General features: G+C 38.9%; 1 protein-coding gene across 2 annotated transcripts in view; it reads left to right on the top strand.

Annotated features, from left to right (window-relative positions):
- The window catches only part of SNX9 (sorting nexin 9), a 97,243-nt gene that overhangs the window by 44,716 nt on the left and 27,590 nt on the right, over positions 1-24,937 (top strand). For both annotated transcript variants that reach the window (XM_019644197.1, XM_019644196.1), the window contains exons 5-10: positions 6,283-6,448; positions 8,099-8,249; positions 11,859-11,943; positions 13,906-14,031; positions 14,149-14,266; positions 24,295-24,425. In XM_019644197.1, coding sequence (XP_019499742.1) covers positions 6,283-6,448; positions 8,099-8,249; positions 11,859-11,943; positions 13,906-14,031; positions 14,149-14,266; positions 24,295-24,425 — 777 coding nt within the window. The remainder of the gene's footprint in view (positions 1-6,282; positions 6,449-8,098; positions 8,250-11,858; positions 11,944-13,905; positions 14,032-14,148; positions 14,267-24,294; positions 24,426-24,937) is intronic.

Raw genomic sequence — 24,937 nt, 5'->3', positions numbered from 1 at the left:
TGTAAGTCTAGTACACCCCCCNATACATAGTTATTACAATTTTATTGACTGTATTCCCTATACTGTACTTTACGTCCTTGTGACTGTTTTGTAACCCCTAATTTGTCCTTATTAATCCCTTCCCCTTTTTCACCCATTCCCCCAACCCCCACCCCCAATCTGGCAACCATTAGTTTATTCTCTTTATCTGTGAGTCTGTTTCTGTTTTGTTTGTTTGTTTATTTTGTTCTTTAGATTTCACATATAAGTGAGAATATATGATATTTGTCTTTCTCTGTCTGATTTATTTCACTTAGCATAAGACCCTCCAGGTCCATCCATGTTGTCACACATGGTAAGATTCCATTCTTTTTTATAGCTGAGTAATATTCCATTGTATATATGTATCACATCTTTTTTATCCAGTCATCTATTGATGGGCACTTGGGTTGCTTCCATATCTTGACTATTGTCAATGCTGCATTGAACATAGGGGTGCATATATTTTTTCAAATTAGTGTTTTGGATTTCTTTGGATAAATACCCAGGAGTGGAGTCGCTGGGTCATAAGGTAATTCTATGTTTAATTTTTTTGAGGAACTTCCATAGTGGCTGCACCATTTTGCAATTCCACCAATAGTGCATGAGGGCTCCCTTTTCTCCACAACCGCACCAACACTTGATGTTTGTTGATTTATAGATGCTAGCCATTCTGACAGGTATGAGGTGACAATTTCATTGTGGTTTTAGTTTGTGTTTCTCTGATGATTAATGACATTGAGCATCTTTTCATATGTCTATTGGCCACCTGTATGTCCTCTTTGGAGAATGTCTATTTAGGTCTTATGCCATTTTTTAATTGGATTGTTGTAGTTTTTTGGTGTTGTTATCACTTCTTACATCAAAAGTTTCTCTATTAATGTGATCCAGCATTGAAACCATTTGGAAGTATAACTGCCTGATCTTTTCCTCTAAAGCATAAACTAATAGGTGTACTGCTTACATGGGAATTTACTCAAAGAACTGCCTTTTTTCCTTTATATTCTAGACAAGCCCCATATAATAAGATAACCTCTCCTGAGTGCATACTATATACCAGGTATTGTGTTAAGTGCTTTATATTCATTATGTCTTTCATTCAATCCTTATAAAAACACTATGAAGAAGTTAATGTTATTATACCCATTTTTTAAGTGTGGAAACTAGGAGAGATGGAGTAAATTGTCCAAGTTCATACAGCTAGTAAATGCTAAAGCTGGGATTGAAACCCAGATAGACAGCTCTAGAGCCAAAGTTCTTAACGGCTATACCCACGTAAAATTTCCTTGAATCAAATGGTCCCTGGGATCTAAAATTCTGTGGACCCGTATTCTTATGCTTGCCCCCTTTTACCCATATTATGCATTTGTAACACGCACAGCTTTCCCACAATTATCATCTCAGGAACACCCATTGCTGCCCACTCCCTCATGGCCATTCTGACTCCATTCAGTGGTCTTTCTGGTTCTACAGTCAGGTTCAAGCTAGTCTGCTCTCTGAAGAAACTTAACCTAATACTATAATCCTTCCAGTGGATATATTTAAATAAGTCTCATGATATAAAGCCAAGTAAATGTATTTCTCCATTTGTCTTATGAGGACAGGATAGTGCCAAATATGCAAATGTGTTGAATTAGATTGCTCCTGGGCTTAAGGAGCATTTAATTTAGTTGGCATGGGACTGAAAATTGAGTTTAAAACTAAAAATTGTCAGAGGACCTGATAGAGTGTGGGATATAGGCAGCCAGTTTTAGTGCAAGGCAGGTCGAAATGCATTTGTAATAGCGATCCTGACAAACATACTTTGGGAGCATTTTAATTTAACAAAAACTTAATTTACTAAGCACTTACTATGTGCCAGGCCCCATCGTCACAGACAGCAGGGAATCACTGTTGACCCTGATGGCCACAGCCCTGCTGTGTCCCCCACGTGCATCCTAATATTAGGAGTTCAGAAGACGGAATGATTGTGTATGTAAATTTTGTTGGATTTACTAACATTTTGTTCAAACTTCAAGCATTGAAAAGTTAAATGAATTTCACAGTGAATAATCATATACCCACCTTCTAGATTTTGCCATTAACATCTTACTATTCCTGCTTTATCACACGTCTATCCATCCCTGTGTACATCTACACCTGTCTGTATCTTCTAACATCTCTACTGTGTGCTGATACACCTTTTATCCCATGGGAGATATTGTTATTTCAAGAGTATGGCTGTGTCATATGCTGAAAATCACTTATTCTGTGATTGGCCACAGCAGGTGGTTTTCCCAGAAAAGACCTAAGGAAACCTGACTTCCCTCTTTGTGAAATAATGATAATGTTGTTAGATGTCTGACAAAGAATATGTACGTGTTTCATACAAATGATCAAGAACATCATATTTACCCACAAAAATTTTGAGTCTTTGCACTTTATTTAAGGCATTTTGAGAATCTTAGGGTGAAATGTTTTTTAAATTAAGACAGGCCAATGCCCTTGACTTATTAGTAGGAGTGACCCCCTGATATGCAAATTATTCTAACGGAAGACTAATTCTGAGGAATGGAAGGATGTGACGCTGTCAGCAGGCAGTCTCTGAGACAGCGCCCTTAATGGGGAGGACTTGGACCAAATTTCAGGAGATGAGGGAGAAGGCCCTGTGTGCAGCTAGAGAGAACAGCGTGCTCAAAGGCAAGGATGTGGGAAAGTGGGGAACTGTGAAGGTTGAAGCAGAGTGAGGGTTAGTGGCGGGCAAGGGAGGGGATGGCATAGAAGGGAAACTTAGGACCTTGATTGATGGACTAAGGAGCTTGGACTTGATTGCATGGTCAGTGAGAGCTAAGGAAGGGTTTGTAATTACATGTGGTTGATAGAGTCAGGAGGGTTTGGTACCATAAAGGGAGGGAAAGGAGAGCATGAAGACTTTGCTGAGTAGAAAGGAGAGAGGTGAAAGCTGGGAGAAAGAGAAGCGGTACCTCCGAGTTTGAAAAGTTAAAAAAGGAGCAGAATAGATTATTTGTTGTATGACCAAGAAGGGAAACAAGGGTTATTGGGGGGTCAAAAGCAAAGAAATCAGAGGCCAAAGGATGGGAAGGGAAGGTTCAGAGAGAGAGACAACGTGACAGACTCTGCGAGCTGATTCTTAGTTCTCAGTATTAGAGGCAGGGCCCTGGAAGTCAGCAGAAGGCATGAGAAAGAGAAGTCAGTGAGGGAAGCCGGACAGGAGGTTTCCAGTGCTCAGGTTTGGAAAGATGCATCAGCAGGCGTCAGGGTGAAACAAGGTAGAGGGACTGTTCCAGGAAAAATAACAGAAACAGAGAGAGAAGCAAACAGTTACTAGGTTTGCCTATGAGGATGTCGATGTCATAACCCAGGTAGAGAGCTAAGATCATATACATAACCAAATCATATAGCGATTATTCCAAGCAGTTTGTAAACAAAGTTTTAAAGAGAACTATCATGTTATGTGTTTCTGTCCTAAATTTTAATTTTTTAGGGTACTTGCTATGAATAGTCCACATTTGATTTTTTTTTCCCCCTCAATATTGATGAACGTCTTTCTTCGACAGTTTGCTAACACTTAGTCTTATTCTCATGGCAGTGCTGAACTTTCACTCTTCCAATTGTTCTAGTTCATAACCTTTCTCTTCCTTTGCAGGTTACTTCATTCTATCAGTTTTTCTGAATCTGAGTCTGGCCTGAGGTTACCCAACTAGAAAGTAGAGCCAGAATTCCGCCTCCTGGCAGCCTGGCCTGGAAGGAAGCTGTGCCCTCAGCCTGCCACCATTTGTGGAAATACGAGACACGTGAATGTCTCTACTTACTGTCGTCTTACTACACAAAGTTTTTGTACTTCTTGAAGTTTTTATTCTAAAAACAAAACCTCATAGTTTAGAGTTTGGAGGGTGCAGCATTTTATGAATAAATATATATACATATGAATAAAACTCCCTCAAAGGAAACTGGATGGAAGGAATTCTCTTACATGAGATGTGGTGGTCAGACCCTCAGTATGACGCCTCAATTTCCAGTATTCACTAGACTGGCTTGAGAGTATCACCTTGTAAATCATACATTTGAGAAATTCAGTCATATGGATGAAATGTTTCTGATGTTAATATTTTATTTAGAGCAAAATCACTAGTAACTCCATTTCTTTTTCCTTCAGTGTATAAGAGATGTTAGAATGAAACCACACTTCCACATGTAAAACATATGTTCTGTTTGCGATGCTTCTTGCATATGGTAGGCAGTTATCCATTCCATCTGTCAGTGAACAGTAAAAAAAGCAAGCACTGTAGAATTCTGAAACATCAGAGAGGTGTATTAGACAGTTTGGGTTCTCCCTCTCTCTCCCCCTCTCCTAACACCAATCTTTTTTTTCATGTGAGGAAGAAAACTCAAGTGAAGGGGAAATTTGCTATTTCATGTTCATGGATAAACAGATTCAACACTGAAATTGTTTAAAAGAAAACAAAGGCACTATTTGTTTTCCCTGAATTTATCTGTAAATTTAAGATGATTCAAATAAAAATCAACACATTTTTAAAATTTGACATTCTAATGCTAAAGTTCAGATTGTTTTAGTTTTAAAATATTAAGCTGATGCTAAAGTTCATGTGTAAAAATAAACTGATAAAAGATGTTATGCTGAAGTACTAATGGTATTGTGTCCACTGGGCTCCAAAGTAGCTTGCTGCTAATACACATAGATTAATAGGACACAGTGGAGTCTCGAAATAACCCCATGTCCAGTATGTGATAAAGGTGACATTTCAGATCAGTGGAGGAAAGATGAATTATTCGCTAAATGGTGTTAGGACAACGGACTGACTACAAGAAAAAAATTAAGTTGGACTCCTATATTGTTTCTTATACCACAGTAAATTCTAGACAGGTTAACGATTTAAATTTTTAAAATCAAGGAAACAAAAACCCGTGGTTGCCTCAGGTGGGGACAGCAAGGATGGGGGGTGCTACAGCAGGTGCTCCTACTGCAGTGTTCCTTGAAATTGGATGTCATGAGTTACTTGTTCCAAAATTTTATTTACAATGTTAATAATTAAACTATAAAATTACTCAAAGGAATAATGGGAGAAAAATATTTTTAAAATAGATTTGGAGTGTCATGTAGCTGTTTTGTGCAAGACAAAATTCCTTGGCATGTCAGCTAGGGGTGTAGGAATGTAACTGCAGTCTCTTTGGACAGCAGTTTGACAAAATCCGCCAATTCTAAATACACAGTCTCATTAGCGCAGCACTGTTTCTTCGGGACTTTCACATAGATCAGTTGGACACGTGGAGGCAGGACGTACACGGATGTGCGTTGTTGCAGCATGATTTACAGTAGCAAAATATTGAGAACAAGATAAAGGAGCATCACTGTATACTGGTTAAATTATGGGGAATGAATTCAGTAGACTCCGGAGCCAGGTAAAGGAAGGCGTTGCCCATATGTGCTGATGTACCTTGGAGAATGTTTCAGGCTCTTAAGTGAAAACAAACAAAGCAAAAGTACTGAGCAGAAAGTACAATTTGGGCTCACTTAACATTAAAAACACAGGATCTCAGTGTGTGAGATGCGTAAGTATATACAAGGAATTTGGTACTTGCAGTTGTCTGTGAAAGAAGGACTAACATCGTAAGACGGTAGGTATATCTTTAAATTGCATGTTATTTTTTTCTGTTTGAATTTTTTAGACTGTGAGTGTATTACTTTGTCAAATAAAAACCTAGTTAAAAACACAACCGATTGCTACAAACCAGTTAAAGTGAATAAAACGGATTCTCATTAGCATGTATGAGCTCAACATCAGTGTTAAGTGGAGAAAAAGACAACTTGGAAAGAGATACATATAGTATAATGTTTAGTTCAGTTTTAAAAATACGAAAGTTATTTACACTCTACATATGCAATAGAAGTATAAAAACATACGCAGGAATGAATTCATGTTCTAAAGAGTTGTTTCCTGGGGGGGAAGGGAGCAGAAACGAGCGGGGCAGCTGAGTCTGAACGGTTGCTGTGTTACTGGTTATAAAGTTCCTAAGCAAATATGGCAAAATGTTACAAGAACATCAGTAAAAGCAAGTTGACGCTGCTTTTTGTGCTTTCCTACGTGTTTAAAGAATTTTATTCAAATTTAAAAGTATTTTAAATTTCTATTGATTCCTTTCAGCAGCCCTATGGTATTCTATTGTTATGTGATTCCTACTGAATTGAGTAATGTTTTCTAGAAGTCACAAATATTCTTTCACCTTTTTTACCCCTGACGACAGGTCAGCAGTGGCAGTGACCCCTGGTCAGCCTGGAGTGCCCCCAAATCTGGAAACTGGGACAGCACAGATGGCTGGGGAGCCAAGCCAGAGGGGGCTGCAGCCCAGAGAAATGCTTCCAATAACTGGGACACTGCCTTTGGTCACCCCCAGGCCTACCAAGGACCAGGTAAGGAAGGGGCTCTGCTGGTGATGGGCCACCGTAAAGTGACAAGGGCATCTGGGTTAAAAAGAGATTCTCATCAAAGGAACTGCTCTCAGGTGCTCCTGTTCACCAATAGCAAACCTATTTGCCAGGATCCAAATGTAGGTAATTGTTAATTGTCATCTTTGATCCAGTCTTATCTGTCAAGGAGTCACAAACGCAAACTCTTCAGGGGCCAGGTTCATAAAGCGAAAGAGCAGAGTGGCCGGTGGGGCTGTGCAGACGGAAGGGGCAGTCCTCCTCTCACCAGCAGATGGGTGCAGGAATGCGGCTGTCGCGCCTGGACCGCCACAGCCCGCGACAGATTGGAAACCTCGATTATTCTATGTCATCGTCCCACTTTGAAATCTTAGCAACTGACACATTTGTTTTTAAGTCTTGGGCCAAACAAATGTGTGTGCAGATTGAATATGCTTCATCACCTGCCAGTTTATGATCTCGGACTTAGCTCCTTCATCCTGTCATCAACTACCTGTTTGTCTCCCAGGTTGTTAATGGAAATACGGAGGCAGAAAAGGAACTTATAGAAGGGGAAAGAATTCAGGAATTAAGAAAGGGTCTTTATGTGTGTCCCGAAATTAATTAAATAGATAAAAATCTGCTTGTTATTTGTATGATCCCTGTGTGAGCATATCTTCCAGGAATTGCACGTGCTGAGTGACAAGCAGCTTGCATGCAGGAGCTGTAGAGGGCACAGGTCCTGGTTCCAAGCTCCCCTGTGCAGACAGGAGCTGGACTGTCGGCAGGACCAGGGGTCGGGGGCCAGGCAGAGGTGTTGAGACCAGATTGTTGACATCTCATTCTGGAGTAACTTGGCGTGGACCCAGGAAGCTTGACCCAGGTCCTTCTAATAGTTTATTTTCTTTTTTGTGTCAGCATTTGTCTCTCATGTTGGCACTCTTAGGGCAGATATCTCGGGGCAGTTTTCTGCCCACCAGCAAAAGGACACCTCAGACCATCAGAGGTGCAGACAGGCACAGAACAGTGGGAAGAGGAAGGAAGGAGGGAAGCGGGCAGCCCCTTTTCCGACGCAGATTTTCGTTACGTTAGGCTCCTGATGCTGGTTAATTACTTCCTGTCGCTCCATTTTTTTCTCTCTACCGTTCTCCTTCATTCCTCAACCTGGTTTTTTTTTTCATCTTTCCTCATTGCCCTTCTGTCATCTTTATTATTATTAGTGTTAATTCCTTTTCAAAGCTCTGTCATCCCTTTTGTCCTCCCCAATCTTTTTGATTAAAGGGTATTTGATCTGCTTATTTGCAAATTTATAAAGCTGGATTTATCAACATATAGGCCTCTAGAAGGCCTTCCCTTATGTATCGCATAGCATTTTTATAGTCTGCATTTATCTGAAGTTACTTGCACCGACAGTCCTCTTTAACTTGTTTCTGACTTGTATTTTGCACTGAAAGGCAGAATCTGCAATTCAACCCTTCACGCTGTCTACAGAGCCTGTACTCTTCATGTCTCCATACACCCCTGCACTATACCCTCTTCTCCTGTTTTTTAATTGGTTAACCCAGCCAACAGTTTTTATCAGAAATTAAGTCATTGCATTTTCATTTTGTTTTTCTTTACTGACAATCTTCTGTGACCCCCACTCCCACCCCATAGCAACCGGTGATGATGATGACTGGGATGAAGACTGGGACGACCCCAAGTCATCGTCTCCCTACTTCAAGGATTCAGAGTCGGCCGAAGCAGGAGGTGCTCAGCGTGTGAACAGCCGACCTGGCAGTTCTTCCATGAAGCTGCCCCTTAACAAGTAGGTTTAGAGGGAGTCGGGAGCATGAATGCTGTAGAAATAGACGTCAGGTACAGAGGCTTTTTCTCTTTTTGGTGATTTATGAAGTTTGGGGTGTGATTTGGTCATTTTTATGTGTATCTTAGCTTGGAAGCTTATTTAAATTTTTTTTTTCATTTTAAAGGGAAATACTTGTTCTATTTAATGATCTGCAAACACTGTTTTTACCTTTATTAACTCCATAATGTATTAAGGTTTCATTGCTGATGTTATAGGAAAGCTAAAAATAATAACTCTCTTTTAAATGTTTTACTATTTGGTGATCACTTACTGTATTGCCAGGCATTGTGCAAAGCATTTTGTGTGCATTCTCATGAGACCCTCATATCCCTTTGTGCTACATACAATTTCTGTTTTACTATGGGAAAAACTGAAGCCCAGAGAGGTTAAATAACTGCCTAAGCTCACACAGGTGGCAAGTGATCTGGTCAGGATTCCAAACAGCCCTAGTCTCCGGAGTACATGCTCTAAACCACTGTGCCTAATGTGTTTAAGATTTTCTTTTACTTAGATTTCTCTTAGATTAAAAAAAAAAAAGTTTTGAACAGTTCTCATAGATAACATGCTAAACAGGAAAGCATGTGGGCAAAGGTGAGTATGGACAGCACTGTAGGACTCCTTGGTAGAGAGTTCTGGATAAGTCTGTAGTTTATACCAGTGTAGCTTGAAGGAGATACAATTTATGACTTCCATAAAACTCTTCAAGTATTCTTTCTTGCAGCAGTTATGTTTAAAATAATTTTATTTTCTAAAATTACTAATACTTTTCAATGTTCCAAGTCCATGATTCAAAGCAGATACCAAGAAATGTTAATCCATGTCTGCAAAAAAAATTGTGAACATAATGTTTGACATACATATGTAGATATCAAGGTCTAGTTTTAGATACACACACACACACACACACACACACAGAGCCAAAAAAATGTATACACATTTTAAGAAAGGAAAAAACTGTATTGATTGTAATACTCAGTATATACTGGTATCAAAAGAAGAATACAAGTCACGTTTGACTTTTCACTTACAAGATGTGTTCAAAGTGGTTACCATTAGCGTCTGGACACTTCTGATTAAAGTAAATTACTGCTTGAGAATAGATAACATCTCTTAAAACGTATGTACATTTTTTTGGCAGCCCCAGTATATATGTTTAATAAGTCCTACAAGTTCTCCTTAGTATATTTAAATAGCATTAGTGATTAAATAAGTTCTCTTTTAGCTACATCCTTTACCTGCCTCTGTCTAGTTTCTTCCATTATGTATTTTCATGCTCAGTTGCTTGTATAATAAAATTAGCCATTCGTTATTGACCGTATCCTGTTTCTTAGAGTCAGATTTGAAGTCCTCAGTATGGTCAGTAGTGATGTATATTAATCTCAGTTGTTCCTTAAACCCAAATACAGAATATATTTAAAACCCATTTAAATAGAATGTATCTCCCAGCCCCAGTGTGAAAATAAGAAAGCAGAGACTGAGACAAATAACTGGCCACGTTTTCATTGCTGGAAAGTGAGGTTCTGGCTGGTGCCCAGGCCTCTGACTCCCCTCTCCTGTGCCTGCTCCATGCTCACTGTCTAATTTGTTGTATGCTCTTGAGGAAGTTGGACAGCCTGTCTAAACCTCAGTTTCCTCACCTCTAAAGTGAAGAGGTTGGCTTTAAGAATTCTTTCTGCTCTAAAATTTCCTTCCAGCTTGAAACCAGATTAGAGCAGTCCCTATTTGCACCTGCACTGCTGAGGTATTCTCCCCACCCCCGTACTGGGAACCATTTAAACTGCGATGTATTTTCATTTAACTAGACTAATGTGTAAGTGACTCACATTTGTAACAGTTGTAAAACTTTTTTAAAGTATTAATACTTTTCAGCAGTTAATTCATTGTATGTGACAGCTGTATTCCATTCATGGAACATAAACCTTATACTAGAAGAGATTAGAAATTTAAGTATACTTGAGCATTATAAGAATCCATCTTGATAATACTCAAAGAAGTAATAAATTGCGTTGCCGTTCAGCGACTGCGTTGTCGGCCCTGGAGTTTTGCTGTGGTCTGTAAGAGGACCAAAAGAAGTGCGACATACGATTTCTGCACTCGGAAGCTTGCGTTCTAGTCAAGGGGTTCTCGTTAGGTGTGATCCCCCGATTTTCCCCTTAGCATTTTCTGCCAGAAGTGTAGATTCTTCAATAAAAGTGTTCCAGGCTAGCCCATTAATTCATTAAGCATTTAGTGTATTCCTCTAACTCCTCTAGGTCCTGGAAGCACAAATACTTTGTCTGAGATACTCCTAGGCTGTTGTCATGGGCCAGTGGGTGATGGCAGCTGTAGAGCAGAGGTGTGCTCAGAATGTTGAGGAAGCGCAGAGAAAGCTCTGCCTGCAGCTGTAGGAAATACTTTCGAAGAGATGATGGTGCACTTTGAAATGATTTAAATTTATGAGTCCTTACTAAGCTTTTTACATAAATCTTTTAATTCCCTCATCACCTGAAAAGGTAGGTCATGTTGGTCCAGTTCTTCCCACAAGGAGGCTGGAGATCCGAAGGTCACATAGGTATTAAGTGCTGGAGCTGGAATTCAAACCCAGGGCCACCCAGTTCCTAGACCCCTCTTGGCTGTCTCTTGTATGAGCTGTGTTTCAAAGAATGTCTGGAGAAAAGGGAAGGGAGGGAAGTCAGTCAAGAATGAAGAAAAAGATACGGGCCCCTGAGAGCATCACATTGACCTAAACCTGGTATATGAACGAAATTAAAAATAATGTACAATAGCTGGTTTTCTGTAGAAATAAGATCTTTTCCTATTTTAGGTATTTTGCTTTCTGGGGTATTTTTCCCCCCCTTTCCTATTTATTAAAAAAATCCTAAAACCCAAATTAATCTTTTCTTTAGAAGTCACACTTTGGATGGCTATTCAAATTTATTTCATCTTTTCTCCAATTTTAGAAATTTGCTTTGGATTTAGATTTGATTTCGGGAACTAGCCAGTTTTATTAAGTTTTAGGTCTTTACTAAGAAGACTGGTTTTCTGTTGTCTCCTAAATTAGTTTGAAGTAGTTCCAAAAGAAAATGCACAAGTGCTTATGAACAGTGGCAGCTTCTTTGGGGTAATGGTGGCTTCCCAGAGATGAGAATGTTGAAAAGCAGCTTCGATTTGGCTATAGAAATGGCAGTGTGGGAGGAATGGCGGTCTGTGGCCGCTGCCCCGTGTGATCAGCTCCAATTGGTATGCTCAGTACCACCTCCTCCTGTGACCTGGGGGGGACATTTTACTGGGTCCTTCACTCTTTGTGGAGTGATAGAGTATTTCAGATCCAGTTAAGCAAATAGATACCATAAACATCTCACCTTCTAAAGTCAAACTGTTCTCTTACTAGATAAAGCTTAATTAAATGACTAATTGGCCATTGAACAATCTGATTACATTAGGTTTCATTTACCACAGTTTCCTAGTTCTAGTACATCTGAAAGACAGAGCAAGGTTAAAACTGTTGTGTTAAGTAAATGTGGACGAGAGCTGTAGAATTCTTTTTTACGGAAAGACGTAAGACTCACTAGCATTTGTCTTCATGATTAGGTTTCCCGGATTTGCGAAACCTGGGATGGAACAGTATTTGTTGGCCAAGCAACTAGCAAAACCCAAAGAGAAAATTACTATCATTGTAAGTCTGTTCATTTTTGTTTGTTGGCTGTTCTGTTTCTCATTAAGCTCTTTTATAATGCTTTAAAACTAAGAGGGTTATTAGTCATTGGGAAAATATTTTTAAACACATTTAATGCTCCAAATAACTGACAGTATGTGTTAGTATTTTAAGAGTACTAAAGATAATTAGCATAAATTAATGCCTGTCATTATATTGTTTAGATATTCTTTATATTTACCTTTCAGACTTAGTACTTGAACCAGCAGCACCCATAGTATATATTCTTCTAATAATTTTTCTTTAAGGTGACTTGAAGTATCTGTTTCAACCAGCCCTATATATTTAGCTAATAAACCCAACTCAAATATTTAGGTGTCTACCCTGGCAAAGTACATGCCTGTTATCAGAATAAGGTGCTGTTTCCACTGTGTGCATAATAATTAGCCTGTCTTCCAGTAAACCAGCTGCCAGGTCACAATAAGGAGCAACTAAAAGCTAGGAGTTAATGACACCATTAAGACTGTCTTAGAATAACCTGGTTATTATCTAACATGCACGGGCTCTTTGGTTTCACCCAAATGGTCATTGCTGGTAGGTTTTCTATTTAAGCATTATATAGCTGTACATTCCCAGATGAAATTCTGGAAAAGAACTGTGGCTATCTTCTGACCCAGCTGACTTAACCCTGTAACAATAAGATAAGGAAAACCTTTAGTGTAATCACCATGGACTCAAACAAGGATGAGGAAACACCTGGCCTTATTCTAGGATCTCTGGGTCCTAGAAAATTTGATACTATTTTAAAAATGATACTGGGTTTATTTTATTACTTGTTCTTACATCTTTGAAAAGGAGAGAAAAGCTATGACCAAGAGCCCCTTTTATACTTCTTTCCTCAAAGCAAATTTGGGGTCGTTGCCCTCTGAGTGGTTAAAGATTATTTTATTTTCTTTTTCTTCAGACTTTTTTGTAAATACTGAACATGTATCATTGTTCTTTACATTAAATTTAAAACTCCACACAGTTAAGAGCCAGTGGCCCTGCCCCTCAGATTCTCAGAGGGGACTTTGTCACAAGCCTGGCAGTGGTGGAACAGAGCTAAAGGACCCCGGCGCTTGAGTTGTCACGCAGCGTTTAGGTCGATCTGGGCCGTGTGCCTTGCAGGCAGGCCTGCATGGGCTTCCCGCGTGGGAAAGGAAGCCGAAGAGAGCCACCGAGGATTTAGGAAACCAAGAGAAAGCAGAGACCTGGCTCTTCGCTTTTAAGGCGCAGTAACCCTGCCCACTAATAAAATGTGACCCCGTGGGTATTGAGCCCCAGTTGATCAGAGTTGTGGGAAGTTGCCCAGAAGCTCCTCTTAAAGATTCTGTTCTGCAGCTGTAAGAGTTTTCTGGATCCGGCCCCCTCTTGAGGAGCCAGAGCACCTTGTTCTCAGAGGTCTTCTCTGTATCCCTTATTCAAATTCTCTGGGCCCCAGTCACCATCCTGACCTAGTAACCTCTGAACTTTCATACCCCACGCACTGTTTCCTCCTTCCACCTTTACAAATAATTAGGACAGGGTGTACAGAAAAGGAGAATAAGTGTTGAGAAAGTTTGATGGCAATTTGACACTGTTGAGACATCCAAGGGTGTAATTTTATATTTCACAAACTATCAGCCCATGATACATAAGAAATTTTTTAAAACTAGCCCTTCATACATCTAAGTAAGACCACTAGACCAGAGAGAAAAACTGTTCCATCCAGCACGCCCACCAGGGAAATGCCCACATGGGGAGCCAGGAGTTGGGCCTGGCGAGTGTGTTCTTCAGCTGTCACCTCAGCAGGAACATGCAGCATTTATGTCACCTCTCCCAGAAGAGCAGCAATGACTCTCCAAAGGACTTCTGGTCCTAAAAAGAAACACTTGATGACTTATATCAAATTTATTTACTATTTTTTCGTGTAACAAAATTAACTCTCCCTGGAACGTTGTACAGGTTGGAGATTATGGCCCGATGTGGGTTTATCCTACCTCCACATTTGACTGTGTGGTAGCAGATCCCAGGAAAGGGTCCAAAATGTACGGGCTGAAGAGCTACATTGAATATCAGTTAACGCCCACTGTAAGTATCCGAGTTACCAAAAGCCGTCATGCTTACAGTGCTCGTTACAATTGGCTTTCTTCTTCAGTTCCTGTCTTTGGCATTGGTAACTTTTTCTCCTCTTCCCTTATTTTGTAGAACACTAATCGAGCTGTAAACCACAGGTATAAACACTTTGACTGGTTATATGAGCGCCTCCTGGTTAAGTTTGGGTCAGCCATTCCAATCCCTTCTCTTCCAGATAAGCAAGTCACAGGTGAGTGTGTGTAACCCTGAACTCAGGATGACAAGTAAAAAGACCCCAGTGAGAGTATCCTGGTGTAAAGCAGCACTGGCACTTGCCATCCAAACTCAAGATGTATGAGTTTGGAGCAGTGGCTACACACAGCTATACATATTGTACATATATTTGAAAGTTACATAAACACCTAACCAAGAATGTTTCATAAAATTTCCTATCAGAGTTCTTGTGTACATACCTTGAATTCTAGCAAAGTCATTGTCTTTATTGCTACACCTTTTCCTATAAAAGAAATATGTGAATTTTTTTAAATGTGAAAAATGATACCTGAGAAAATAGAAATGATCCAGATAGTCTAAAGTGGAAATAAAAATATGCAACCCATCTGATGGAAACACATTATGCAGCCCAGCTGCGTCGTTTTCACTAGAAGTGTAAACATTAGTGTAGAAGCCACAGAGCTGCTCACTGTTAATGTGGTAAATTGCCAAGCTTTCTACTCAATTATTTAGGTGACTATTGATACTTAAATGTTTGTATTTGTCATTGATTATTACCCTCTCCTTTTTCTTTCTTTATTTGAGGTGTCATGTTTCCACACTTGACCTGCCCCAAATAATCTGGTCAATAACCCACCAAGGGTGTTATCAGCACCTCTTGTAAATACACAGACAGTATTTCTGTGTCTGTGTTGAGAACTGTCACTGATTTATTTTTTTTAATCTCTAACCTAGTACAGAACCTGAAATATTAGTACTCAGGACTCAGTGTGTTTGTCTTGGAATAAAAGTTTGTAAAGAAGCCAAGCTTTACTAAAGATTAGAAAGAGTTTTAGTTTATAGCTAGAAATTTTTCAGATAAATAAAACTAGTAGGTTTAGCAAGGAAAGGATCCAAGTGAGAGAAAGGCTTAGAAGGTCTGAACTAGCAAGCCTCTAAGGGAGGTGTGAGCGACTTCAGCAGGCTACCCTGAAACGAGCGAGAAGAAACGTGGAGGCCACGAAGGGAGGCTTCTTTCCCACTAGAGGGTCTAATCCTCACTCAGTGAGAGGGGAGACAAAGCATTTAGAGAGGGGCGGATGGCAAAGCCAGCTCAGGATGCTTCCAGCGCCACCATGAAGTTTATCCGTACGTGCCAGGTGTGCCCACACACTTTTCTTGTGCGTCCTCAGTTCAGACATTAAACACGCTGGGCTCAGTATTGCTAAAAAAAGAATTTGAGGGCCAGCTGAGTGGCTCAGTTGGTTAAGAGCTTGCTCACGACTGCAAGCGCTGAGCAACAACGGTTCGAGTCCCGACCCGAGCTGAACAGCTGCTGAGCTGCCAACAGGTGGCAGGATGGCTCAGTTAAAAATAAAAAAATAAAAAAAAAAGAATTTGAATCTGATCCCAAAGCTTGCTCTGTTTGCATTATGTGACATGTGGATCAGCTAATATTTAGTTAGAATTAGTAACCTCAGGATAAGAAAGTTACGATCTAAAACTTTACTTTGTACTTTGTTTTACATTTTATGTTTCTCTGAAATTTTTTAAAAAGATGGAGTTACTTTTTTTTTTTTTTAAATTTTTTTTTTTGGGGAATTGGGGGGATGAGAACAGCGGTGGGGAATTGGGGAAGGGGAACAGACAAGTTGCTGTCGTTTTGTTCTTCAGTCTACTTGTGGAGGACGTTGCTTCACTGGCCCAAGTTGGCACCATCACTGTACTCTTCCCGGGTGAGGCAGATCAGTCGCCGGCTTCTGGACGGCCGCTCACTGCGGCTGCTGGCCGCTCACGCTGGCTGCTGGCTACATACGGTAGCCCATGGCAACCCACTGCCACAGGGGCTGCAGCCCATGCCGTCGCCGGCGATGGAGTCACTTATTTTTAAAAAGTTGTTTTGCTTTTGCTTTTTTAAAATTTTCACAAATGTCAAATTGTCATAGTATTGTAGAATGAAGGATGGGGCCGTATTGCCTGGCGGGTACGCGCATCCTCACCCTCATATGGGGTGACTTCTGAGCAGCCCCTGTTGGAGCTGGGCAGTTGAGTGAAAGCCATGTCAGGGTGGCCAGGCTGGCACAGCTTGCCTGCCCCCTTCCACTCAGAGGTGTCACCGTAGCCCTAGTTCTATGCCGGTTCAGATATTCACTATCCCTTCTTTCTGTTAACCTCACTGTTTTGAATCACAGCTTTCTTTTTAAAACTTTAGATTTCTTCCCCTGAAAACTTCAGTTCTGCCTTTCTCCATATTTTTACATTTTGTTTCCTGAATTTTATACTCTCCTTTATCAGCTTGTTTGGGACAATATGTGCTCCATAATGTTTGAATAAATGGATTAATGAGCTATTTTAGGGCTATGGAGATTTCTCATATCTTTTAGGCTTTAATATATTGTTTATTCTGAATCAGTGCTAATGACTCATTGCTGTTTTAAAGCACCATAGAGTCATGGTTCTGTGCCCATATTAAAGTTTGTTTAAAAAAAAAAAAAGTCCAGGCCTAAAGCCAGAAGGATGTCATAGAAAAGCCAGAAAGCAACAGCCCCCTCGTCTGAAGAAAGTTGAGCTTTGATTCACTGACTGGGATATGTGCCGAGGAAACGGAAAAGCACAGAAGCCACTTTATTTCTCCTTCTCTTGTTCGTCTCCTGCCGTAGTGCCCACAAAATCATTATTATATAAACTCCCCTCTCACTTCAGTCCTGGAGAAAGAAAACGGAATGCCAAGTAGATGATGTCATGACATTTCTGGGGACTTGACCGTTCCATGAAAAACTTAAAGCTAACATTTTTATTTGTTCATAGATTTTGTTCTTCGTGAAATAATACTGAATGAATCTGGTTTTATTCCTGAGTGCAAAACTCATAATTCCCATTCTTAGGGAAAACTTAAGTAAGGTTTGTTGAAAACGGGGAAATGGGTATCCCTCCTTCCCCTTTTTTCTGATTCTCTGGAACCTGGTATGAAAATCTTACCAAGTACAAAATAATATTTGAAGTCATCATTTGGAAATAAACCAGCTGTGTCAGGAAAATTTTCAGGAGGAGTAAGAATCATTCATTAATTTCAACCACTGAGTAGCTTATGAACTCAGTACAATCCACTTGCTCATAATGGGGAATTTGGTATAACTGAGGCCCATGCTGATTTACTGGGTCTTTTCTGTCCAGAAAGTGGGGGGTTATCTTCCCAACGGATGAGACTGTTTCTGCACAGCCTAAGCTTATGTAGCACTTAACCTTTACTTCTGGTAAGTGCAGAATTTGAAGTGCTTTACTATACAGGCGGTGTCCATGTTTTAGGTCATGAGTGTTAGATATGTGGGTTAACACTCTTCTCGTTAAAAGACTTGTGCTTATTGGTATTCGTATTCATAATTTTTAAGGGAGAGTCCAGGCTGCATTTCTTTTAAACTTACTTACGTACAGTAAATTCACTCCTTTTCGTGTACATTTTGACGCTACCATGACAGTTTTGTAACCATCACTACACTCAGGATACAGAAAGTTCCATCATCACCTTCCAAACTTCCCTTGTGCTGCCCTTTTATATTCAGGTCCCCCCAACCCCCAGTCCTAACTCATGGCAACACTGATCTGTCTTTTGACTATAATTTTTCCTTTTCTAGAATATCATAAATGGAAACACAGTGTGTAGTCTTTTGAGTTTGGCTTCTTTCACTTAGCATAATGCATTTGAGATTCATCCATCTTGTTGTGTATCAATACTTTGTTTCTTTAATTGCTTTGTTTCTTTTATTGTATTTTATTGTATGGCTACACCATGGTTTGTTTACCCATTCATTCAGTGAAGTACATTTGGGTTTCCAGTTTTGGTCAATTGTAAATAAAGCTGCCATAAACACTTATATACAAGGTTTTACATGAACATAAGTTTTCATTGCTCTTGGGCACATACCTAGGAGTGGGATGACTGGGTCACGTGGTAGGTATATGTTTAATATTTAAGAAATTGTCAGACTGTTATCCAAAGTGGCTGTACCATTTTGGAATCCCCACCTGCAGTGGATGAGAGTCTCAGGGACTTCTTGTCCTTAACTTCCGCTTTTGGTAATGTCAGTTTTTTCTTTATTTTAACAAGTCTAATTGGTAGGTAGTGATATCTCTTTATGGTTTTAATTTGCTTTTCCCTAATGACTAATGGTGTTGAGCATTTTTTCATGTACTTATTTCTCATCCATATATTTTCTTTGCACGCGTCTGTTCAAATCTTCTGCCCATTTTTCATTTGATTTTGTTATTGTTAAAGTGTCAGAATCTTTACATATTCTGGAAACCAGTTTTCTGTCAAATAATGTGATTTGCAAGTGACCTGTCCCATGTGTGGCTTGTCTTTCTGTTAACAGTGTCGTATGTAGCAGATGCTTTTAATTTTAATGAATTCCAGTGTGTCCATTGTTTCTTTAATGGATTGTGCTTTAGGTGTCATGACTAAGACCTCTGCCTAAGCCAAGTTCACATTGATAATTTCTTCTACAAGTTTTGTAGTTTTAGGTTACATTTAGGTCTGTGATGCATTTAGAGTTAATGTTTGTATAAGATGTGAGGTGTGGTAAGTGAGAGGTTTATGTTATGCATCCACTGATTCTAGTACTATCTGTTAGAAAGACTATTCTTTCTTCGTTGAATTTTCTTTGCACCTTTGTCAAAAATCAATTGACTATTCTTGTGGATTTATTTCTGGACTCAGGTTCTGTTCCATTGATTTATGTGCCCATCCTTTTGCCAGTTCCACGCTGTCTGATTAATAACAGCTTTATAGTAAGTCTTTAAATCAGGTGGTGTATAGACCCTGCAACTTGGTTCTTCTTCACATTTGTTTTTGGTTATTCTTTTTTGACTTTCCATGTAAATTTAAAAGTCAGTTTGATATCTATAAATGACATAGTGGGATATTGATTGGCAGTGCATTGATTCTGTAGATCAATTTTGGGAGAATTGAAATCTTAATATTTAGTCTTCTAATCCAACAACATAAATATATCATTTGATTTTCATTAGTTTTTTATAGTTTTCATCATCGAGATTCAGCACGTATTCTGCATATATTTCAGAATACAGATTTTGTTAGGTTTACATGTAAGAATTTCATTGGATTCTATTGTAAATGGTACTATTTGTTTTTTAATTTGTTTTCTAGTTGTTTGTTGCACTCATATACAGTTGATTTTTATATGTTGATCTTGTATCTGTAACCTTGCTAAACTCACTAGTTCCAGGAGTTTTTTTCTGTGGGGTATTCTGAGGTTTTTTTTTGGTTTGGTTTTTTTTAATGTAGACAATCATGTCATCTTGGAGTAGAGACTGTTTTATTTCATCCTTTCCAGCCTGTGCCTTCTGTTTCTGTTTTTGCTTTATTGAGCTGGCTAAGACTTCCAATATAAAATTGAATAGAAATGGTGAGAGCAGACATGTTTGCTCTGTTCCTAATATGAAGGAGAAAGCATTGTCTTTCACCATTAAATAGAATGTTACCTTTAGGTTTTTTTGTAGATCCCATTTTATCAAGTTAAGAGACTTCTATTCCAGTTTGCTGAAAGGTTTCTACATAAGTGGATGGTGAATTTTGTCAAATGTGTTTTGTGCATCTATTGAGATAATTGTACAGATTTTCTTAATATGCTGAACTAGCCTTGCATTCCTGGGATAAACTTCACTTGGTCACGTTGTATTATTATTATGTTTTTTTCTTATTATTGGATTCTATTTGCTAATATTTGCTTGAGGAATTTTGTGTCTCTGGTCATGAGGGTTATTGGTCTATAGTTATCTTATAATGCCTTTGTATGGTTTTAGTAACAGGGCATTGCTGGCCTTATAAGTTTGGAAGTATTCTCTTCTTTTCTATAATCTGAAGGAGATTGTGTAGAATTGATATTATTTCTTCCATAAATGTTTGCAGGAATTCACCACTGAAGTGATCTGGACCTGGAGTGTTCTTTGTGGAAGGCTTTAAGTGTGAATTCCCTAAATAGATATAGGGCTCTTCAGGCTATCTCCTCTTCAGTGAGCTTTGGTCTTTCTAGGAGCTGATCCAGGTTATATAAGTTGTTGGATATGGGCTTAGAATTGTTCATAGTATTCTTGCGTACTTTCAAAGTCTATAGTGATAATCACTCCTTCAGTCCTGATTTTGATAATTGATGTCTCCTTTATTTTCTTGATTTTTTTTCTCTTTTTCTTCCTCCTGGATTTCATTATTTTCTGCTCTTTTATTTCTCTCCATCTGTTTGCTTTGGATTTAATTTGCTCCTTTTCTAGTTTTTTAACATGGAAACTTACTGTTTTGAGATTTTCCTTCTTTTCTATTACAATCATTAAATGTTACAAACATTCCTTTAAGTACTGATTTATCTATATCATAAATTTTGGTATGTTGCATTTTCATGTTCGGTTAAAAATATTTTCTCATTCCCCTTATAAGTTCTTAGACCTATGGATTATTTAGAAATATGGTTAATTTTTAAACATTTGCACATTTCCCACTTTTTTTGTTGTTTGATGTCTGATTCTGAGAGTAAGCATACTTTCTATGATTTTTAATCCGTTTAAATGCATTGAGACTCCTTTTGTTGCCGAGCATATGGTCTGTCCTGGAGACTGTTCAGCGTGTGCTTCAAAAAAATATGAATTCAGCCACAATTTGGCAGAGTACTCTCTTTATATTGTCAGTTAGACTGAGTTGGCTGATATTGTTGTTCAGGGTTCTGTAACCTTGCAGTTTTCTTTCTAGTTCTGTCAATTATTGAAAATAGGGTATTGAAATCTTCTATTGTTACTGTTAGACTGTTTCTCCTTTCAGTTCTGTCACTTGCTGCTTCATGTATTTTGAGGTCTTCTTGTTAGGTCTACATTAAGTTTGTAATTGATGTATCTTCCAGATGTAGTGACCCTTTTATCATTATGACATGTTCCCCTTGGTTTCCAGTAAGGTTTCCTTTGTTAAAAGTCTATTGCGTCTGATATTACTATAGCCACTCAGTTCTCTTATGTTACTGTTAGCATGGAAGGTATACCTTTCCCCACCCTTTTACTTTCAGTCTGTTCGTGTCTTTGAATCTAAGGTACATCTCTTGTTGGCAACATAGTTTGATCTTTCTTTACCAAGTCTGACAATCTCTGTATTTTTATTGGAGTTTTTAGACCAGTCATATTTAATATAATTATTAACCCAGTTAGATTTACATTTGCCATTTTGCTGTTTGTTTTCTATGTGTTGTATTTGTTCCTCTGTTCCTCCTTTACTTTTGAGTTAAATACTTTCTAATGTGCCATTTTAGTTCTTCTCATTTTTAAAACTAAATTTTTAAAGTTATTTACCAGTTGCCTATCTATAGAATCTTTTATATTAATCCACATATTTTTGGTGCTCTTTATTTCTTCCTATGGATTGGGGTAATTTCCTTTTAGCCTGAAGGACTTAGTTAATATTTTTTGTAATGCAGGTTTGCTCTCAGGGAATTCTCCCATACTTTGTTTACCTGGGAATGTCTTTATGTTGCCTTTATTTTTAAAAGATAGTTTTACTGGTTATGGTATTCATGTCTGATAGTTTTTCTTTCAGCATGTTGACTGTCTTTCTGCTGCCTCTGACTTCTACTATGTCAGATGGCAAATCATTCTATCTTGTTGGTCACACTGATGCACACATGCACGCACACCCCACCATGCATGGTAAACCACCTTTCACTTGCTTTCGGGATTTTCTTTTTGTTTTTGTCTTTCAGCAGTTTGACTGTGCTATATCTTGGTGTGGATATCTTTATATAATATTTGTCCTATTTGGGTTCTGTTGAGCCTCTTGGAAGTGTACATTAAAGTTTTCCATCGAATTTGGGAAATGACCCCATTATTTCTTCAAATATCTTTTCTCCTTTGGGGTTTTCCATCATAAGCATGTTGGTGTGCTTGATGTTTTCTGAGGCTGTGTTCATTTTTCTTTAGTTTTGTTCCTCTCTGTTCATCAGATTAGATAACTTCTGTTGATTTATCTGCAGGTTCAGTATCTCATTCTTCTGCCTTCTTGAGTCTGGTGTTAAACACGGTGAATTTTTAATTTCAGTTACTGTATTTTCAAGGTTTTTATTTGACTTTTTAAAATAATTTCTGTCTCTTAAGAATCTCTGTTTATGGGTTTCTTGTCATGTTTTTCTTTAATTTTTTTAAACATGACTTCCTTTGAACATATTTATAGAAGCTGCTTTGTCTGCCTTTTTGTTTTTATCTGCTAAATTCAACATCTGGGGACACTTAGAGACAACTTCTCTTGACTACTTTTTTTCTCAGTATGGGTCATACCTTGTTTCTTTACAATCTCTTAATTTTTTGTTGAAAACTGGACATTTTAGAGACTATATTTTAGCAATTCTGGGTTCTGATTTTTGTCTCTGAAGGTTGCTATTGTTTCTGCTTTATGTTTTTTTGTTTGTTTGGTAAGTAACTTGCCTGGGCTAAATCTCAGAAATTTGTCTTTCCTGCAGCTCTATTATTTTATGTTTTTCTTTTTAAGTTTGGCTTCCTAGGGTTCAACTGCATCTATGTAGATTAATGGCAAGCTTTCCTCAAACCATTAAAGCTTCTGTCCCCTGCCAATGGATCCGTCTGTGGGTAGGGAGCACATTCAGAGCTCAGATCATTTTCAGGTTAGCCCTGGCTTTTAATTTCTCAAGGGCCCTTTTGTGTCTCATTTACACGTATGCAGCCTCAGAGTTGGCCAGAGTATGTGGCTGTCTTGAACCCCATCTAATCGCCACTGTTTCTGTACTCAGTCTCCGCCTGGAATATCTTGCTCGACCATGTAACCTCTGCTGGTGGAGCCTTTAGCCTGCCCTGTTCCCCAGCCTCTGGATTGTCACTGCCACCACCCCTGACTGTGGGCACCTCCCAGTGGTCCAGGTCAAGTGAGTCTTCTCCCTCACCAGGGTAGCTGTGGCTGCCAGTCTCCACAGCTGGCTGCACCCTGGCAGATCCTCCATGTCCCCCAAGGAGAGGACGAGTAGGCGCAGGGCAGCCCCCACCACCCCGTCTCCCCCCAGCCAGGACGCCACAGATTTCCACTGTTTGTGCCTGCAATTCAGCAGTTTTACAAACATCAGCACTTCTCAGATGGCTCTTTGCCTTTGGTTGGTTTCCAGAGCACTGATTTTTGTTGACTGTCTGTGTTTATATTTATTTTGGGGGGACCTGGGTTAGCTGACTGCCTCCCTCACCTGTGGCTGGAACTTCCATCCCCTGAAGACTTTTAGCTCATAGAGATTTCCTGTGGTCAGCTTATCAGAATTCTCCTTGTTCACTTGATGTTTGGTATGTCAGGCTTGTTAAGCTGATTTTCTGCTTTTAAAATAGAAATGCGACTTACTAAGTTCTGTTTTAGGACAGCCATGAATTCTGAGATAGCAGCTTTCTTTATTGCATTCATGGAAAGTTTGCGTTTTCTATTTTTGGTTTAAGTAATTTAAAAAACAAAACGGAGGAGAAAAGCTACAGTCCTGAGATACTTTCCATAAATACTAAATTTTCATTTGTATATATGAGATTATATTGCATTTGGACACATTTTTATAAATATAGAAATTTTATGTGCTTTGTAAGAATTACGTATTGAATTCCCCTTTATCATCCCTTTCTTGCCTGGAGGGCTTAATGTGGACATACAGGACCTAGCATTATGTTAGTTTCTAAGAAAGAGAAAGTTCATACTGAAATAAAAGTTACTTTTAAATTTGTTAAGTACTTTGAGGATCCTTGAAGAAAATAGCACTTGAAGGTTGTGATTATTCTTGTTACAATTATAAAGTTTTGTTAATTTGTCAAATTGGAATTTCATTCTTACAAACTAAAAAAGTCTATTGTATCTTTCCTATGGGTCTTTCAGTATTCATTATGTTGCTTGTTTTTAGGTTAGTAAAGAATTACCATGGTTGACCTTTTACTAAATAACTTTCTGTCAAGTAGCCAGTAGCTATAGAAACAGCTTTTCCATTGCAGTGACTAATTAATTTCAGACCCAAATGTGCAGCGCTCTCGGTGTGTGTCTTGCAGGTCGCTTTGAAGAAGAATTTATCAAAATGCGCATGGAGAGGCTTCAGGCCTGGATGACCAGGATGTGTCGCCATCCAGTAATTTCAGAAAGTGAGGTTTTCCAGCAATTTCTGAATTTCCGGGATGAAAAGGTAGGATATTTTATTCTGACAGTCTTAAGAGTATATTGAGAATTGCCACATGCACACCAATTTTATGCCTGAAAGGAGTTAAAATTCTGTCGGCTAGGTGGTTATTTCTCATTTCCTCCAAAGATGATGAGGGGATAGAAAGCTAAACCCCAACCCTAGGAGATTAGTTGTAAAATGTGAAAGAACTTTCTGCCAGGATGGCTTTCCATAAACGGGGAATGGAGTGGACACGGGATAAAGGATGTGATAGAGTGAGAACACTTTTCCTAGATGCTTTTAAAAATTAGACACCAAACTATGCAGGATATTATCAGCGTGAAGTGAGGGTAATAGACTGAGTGATGTTTTTTTTGTTTGTTTTTTTAAGATTTTATTGGGGAATTGGGGGAGGGGAACAGGCAAGTTGCTGTCCTTTTGTTATTCAGTCTAGCTGTGGAGGATGTCGCTTTACTGGCCCATGTTGATATTATGGTCATTGTGTTCTTCCCAGCTGAGGCAGTCATTCACCGGCT

Source organism: Hipposideros armiger, unplaced genomic scaffold (assembly GCF_001890085.2).
Source record: "Hipposideros armiger isolate ML-2016 unplaced genomic scaffold, ASM189008v1 scaffold_86, whole genome shotgun sequence".
NCBI lineage: Eukaryota > Metazoa > Chordata > Mammalia > Chiroptera > Hipposideridae > Hipposideros > Hipposideros armiger.
Note: the sequence above shows the minus strand (reverse complement) of the source record. Positions and strands in the feature narration are given on the sequence as shown.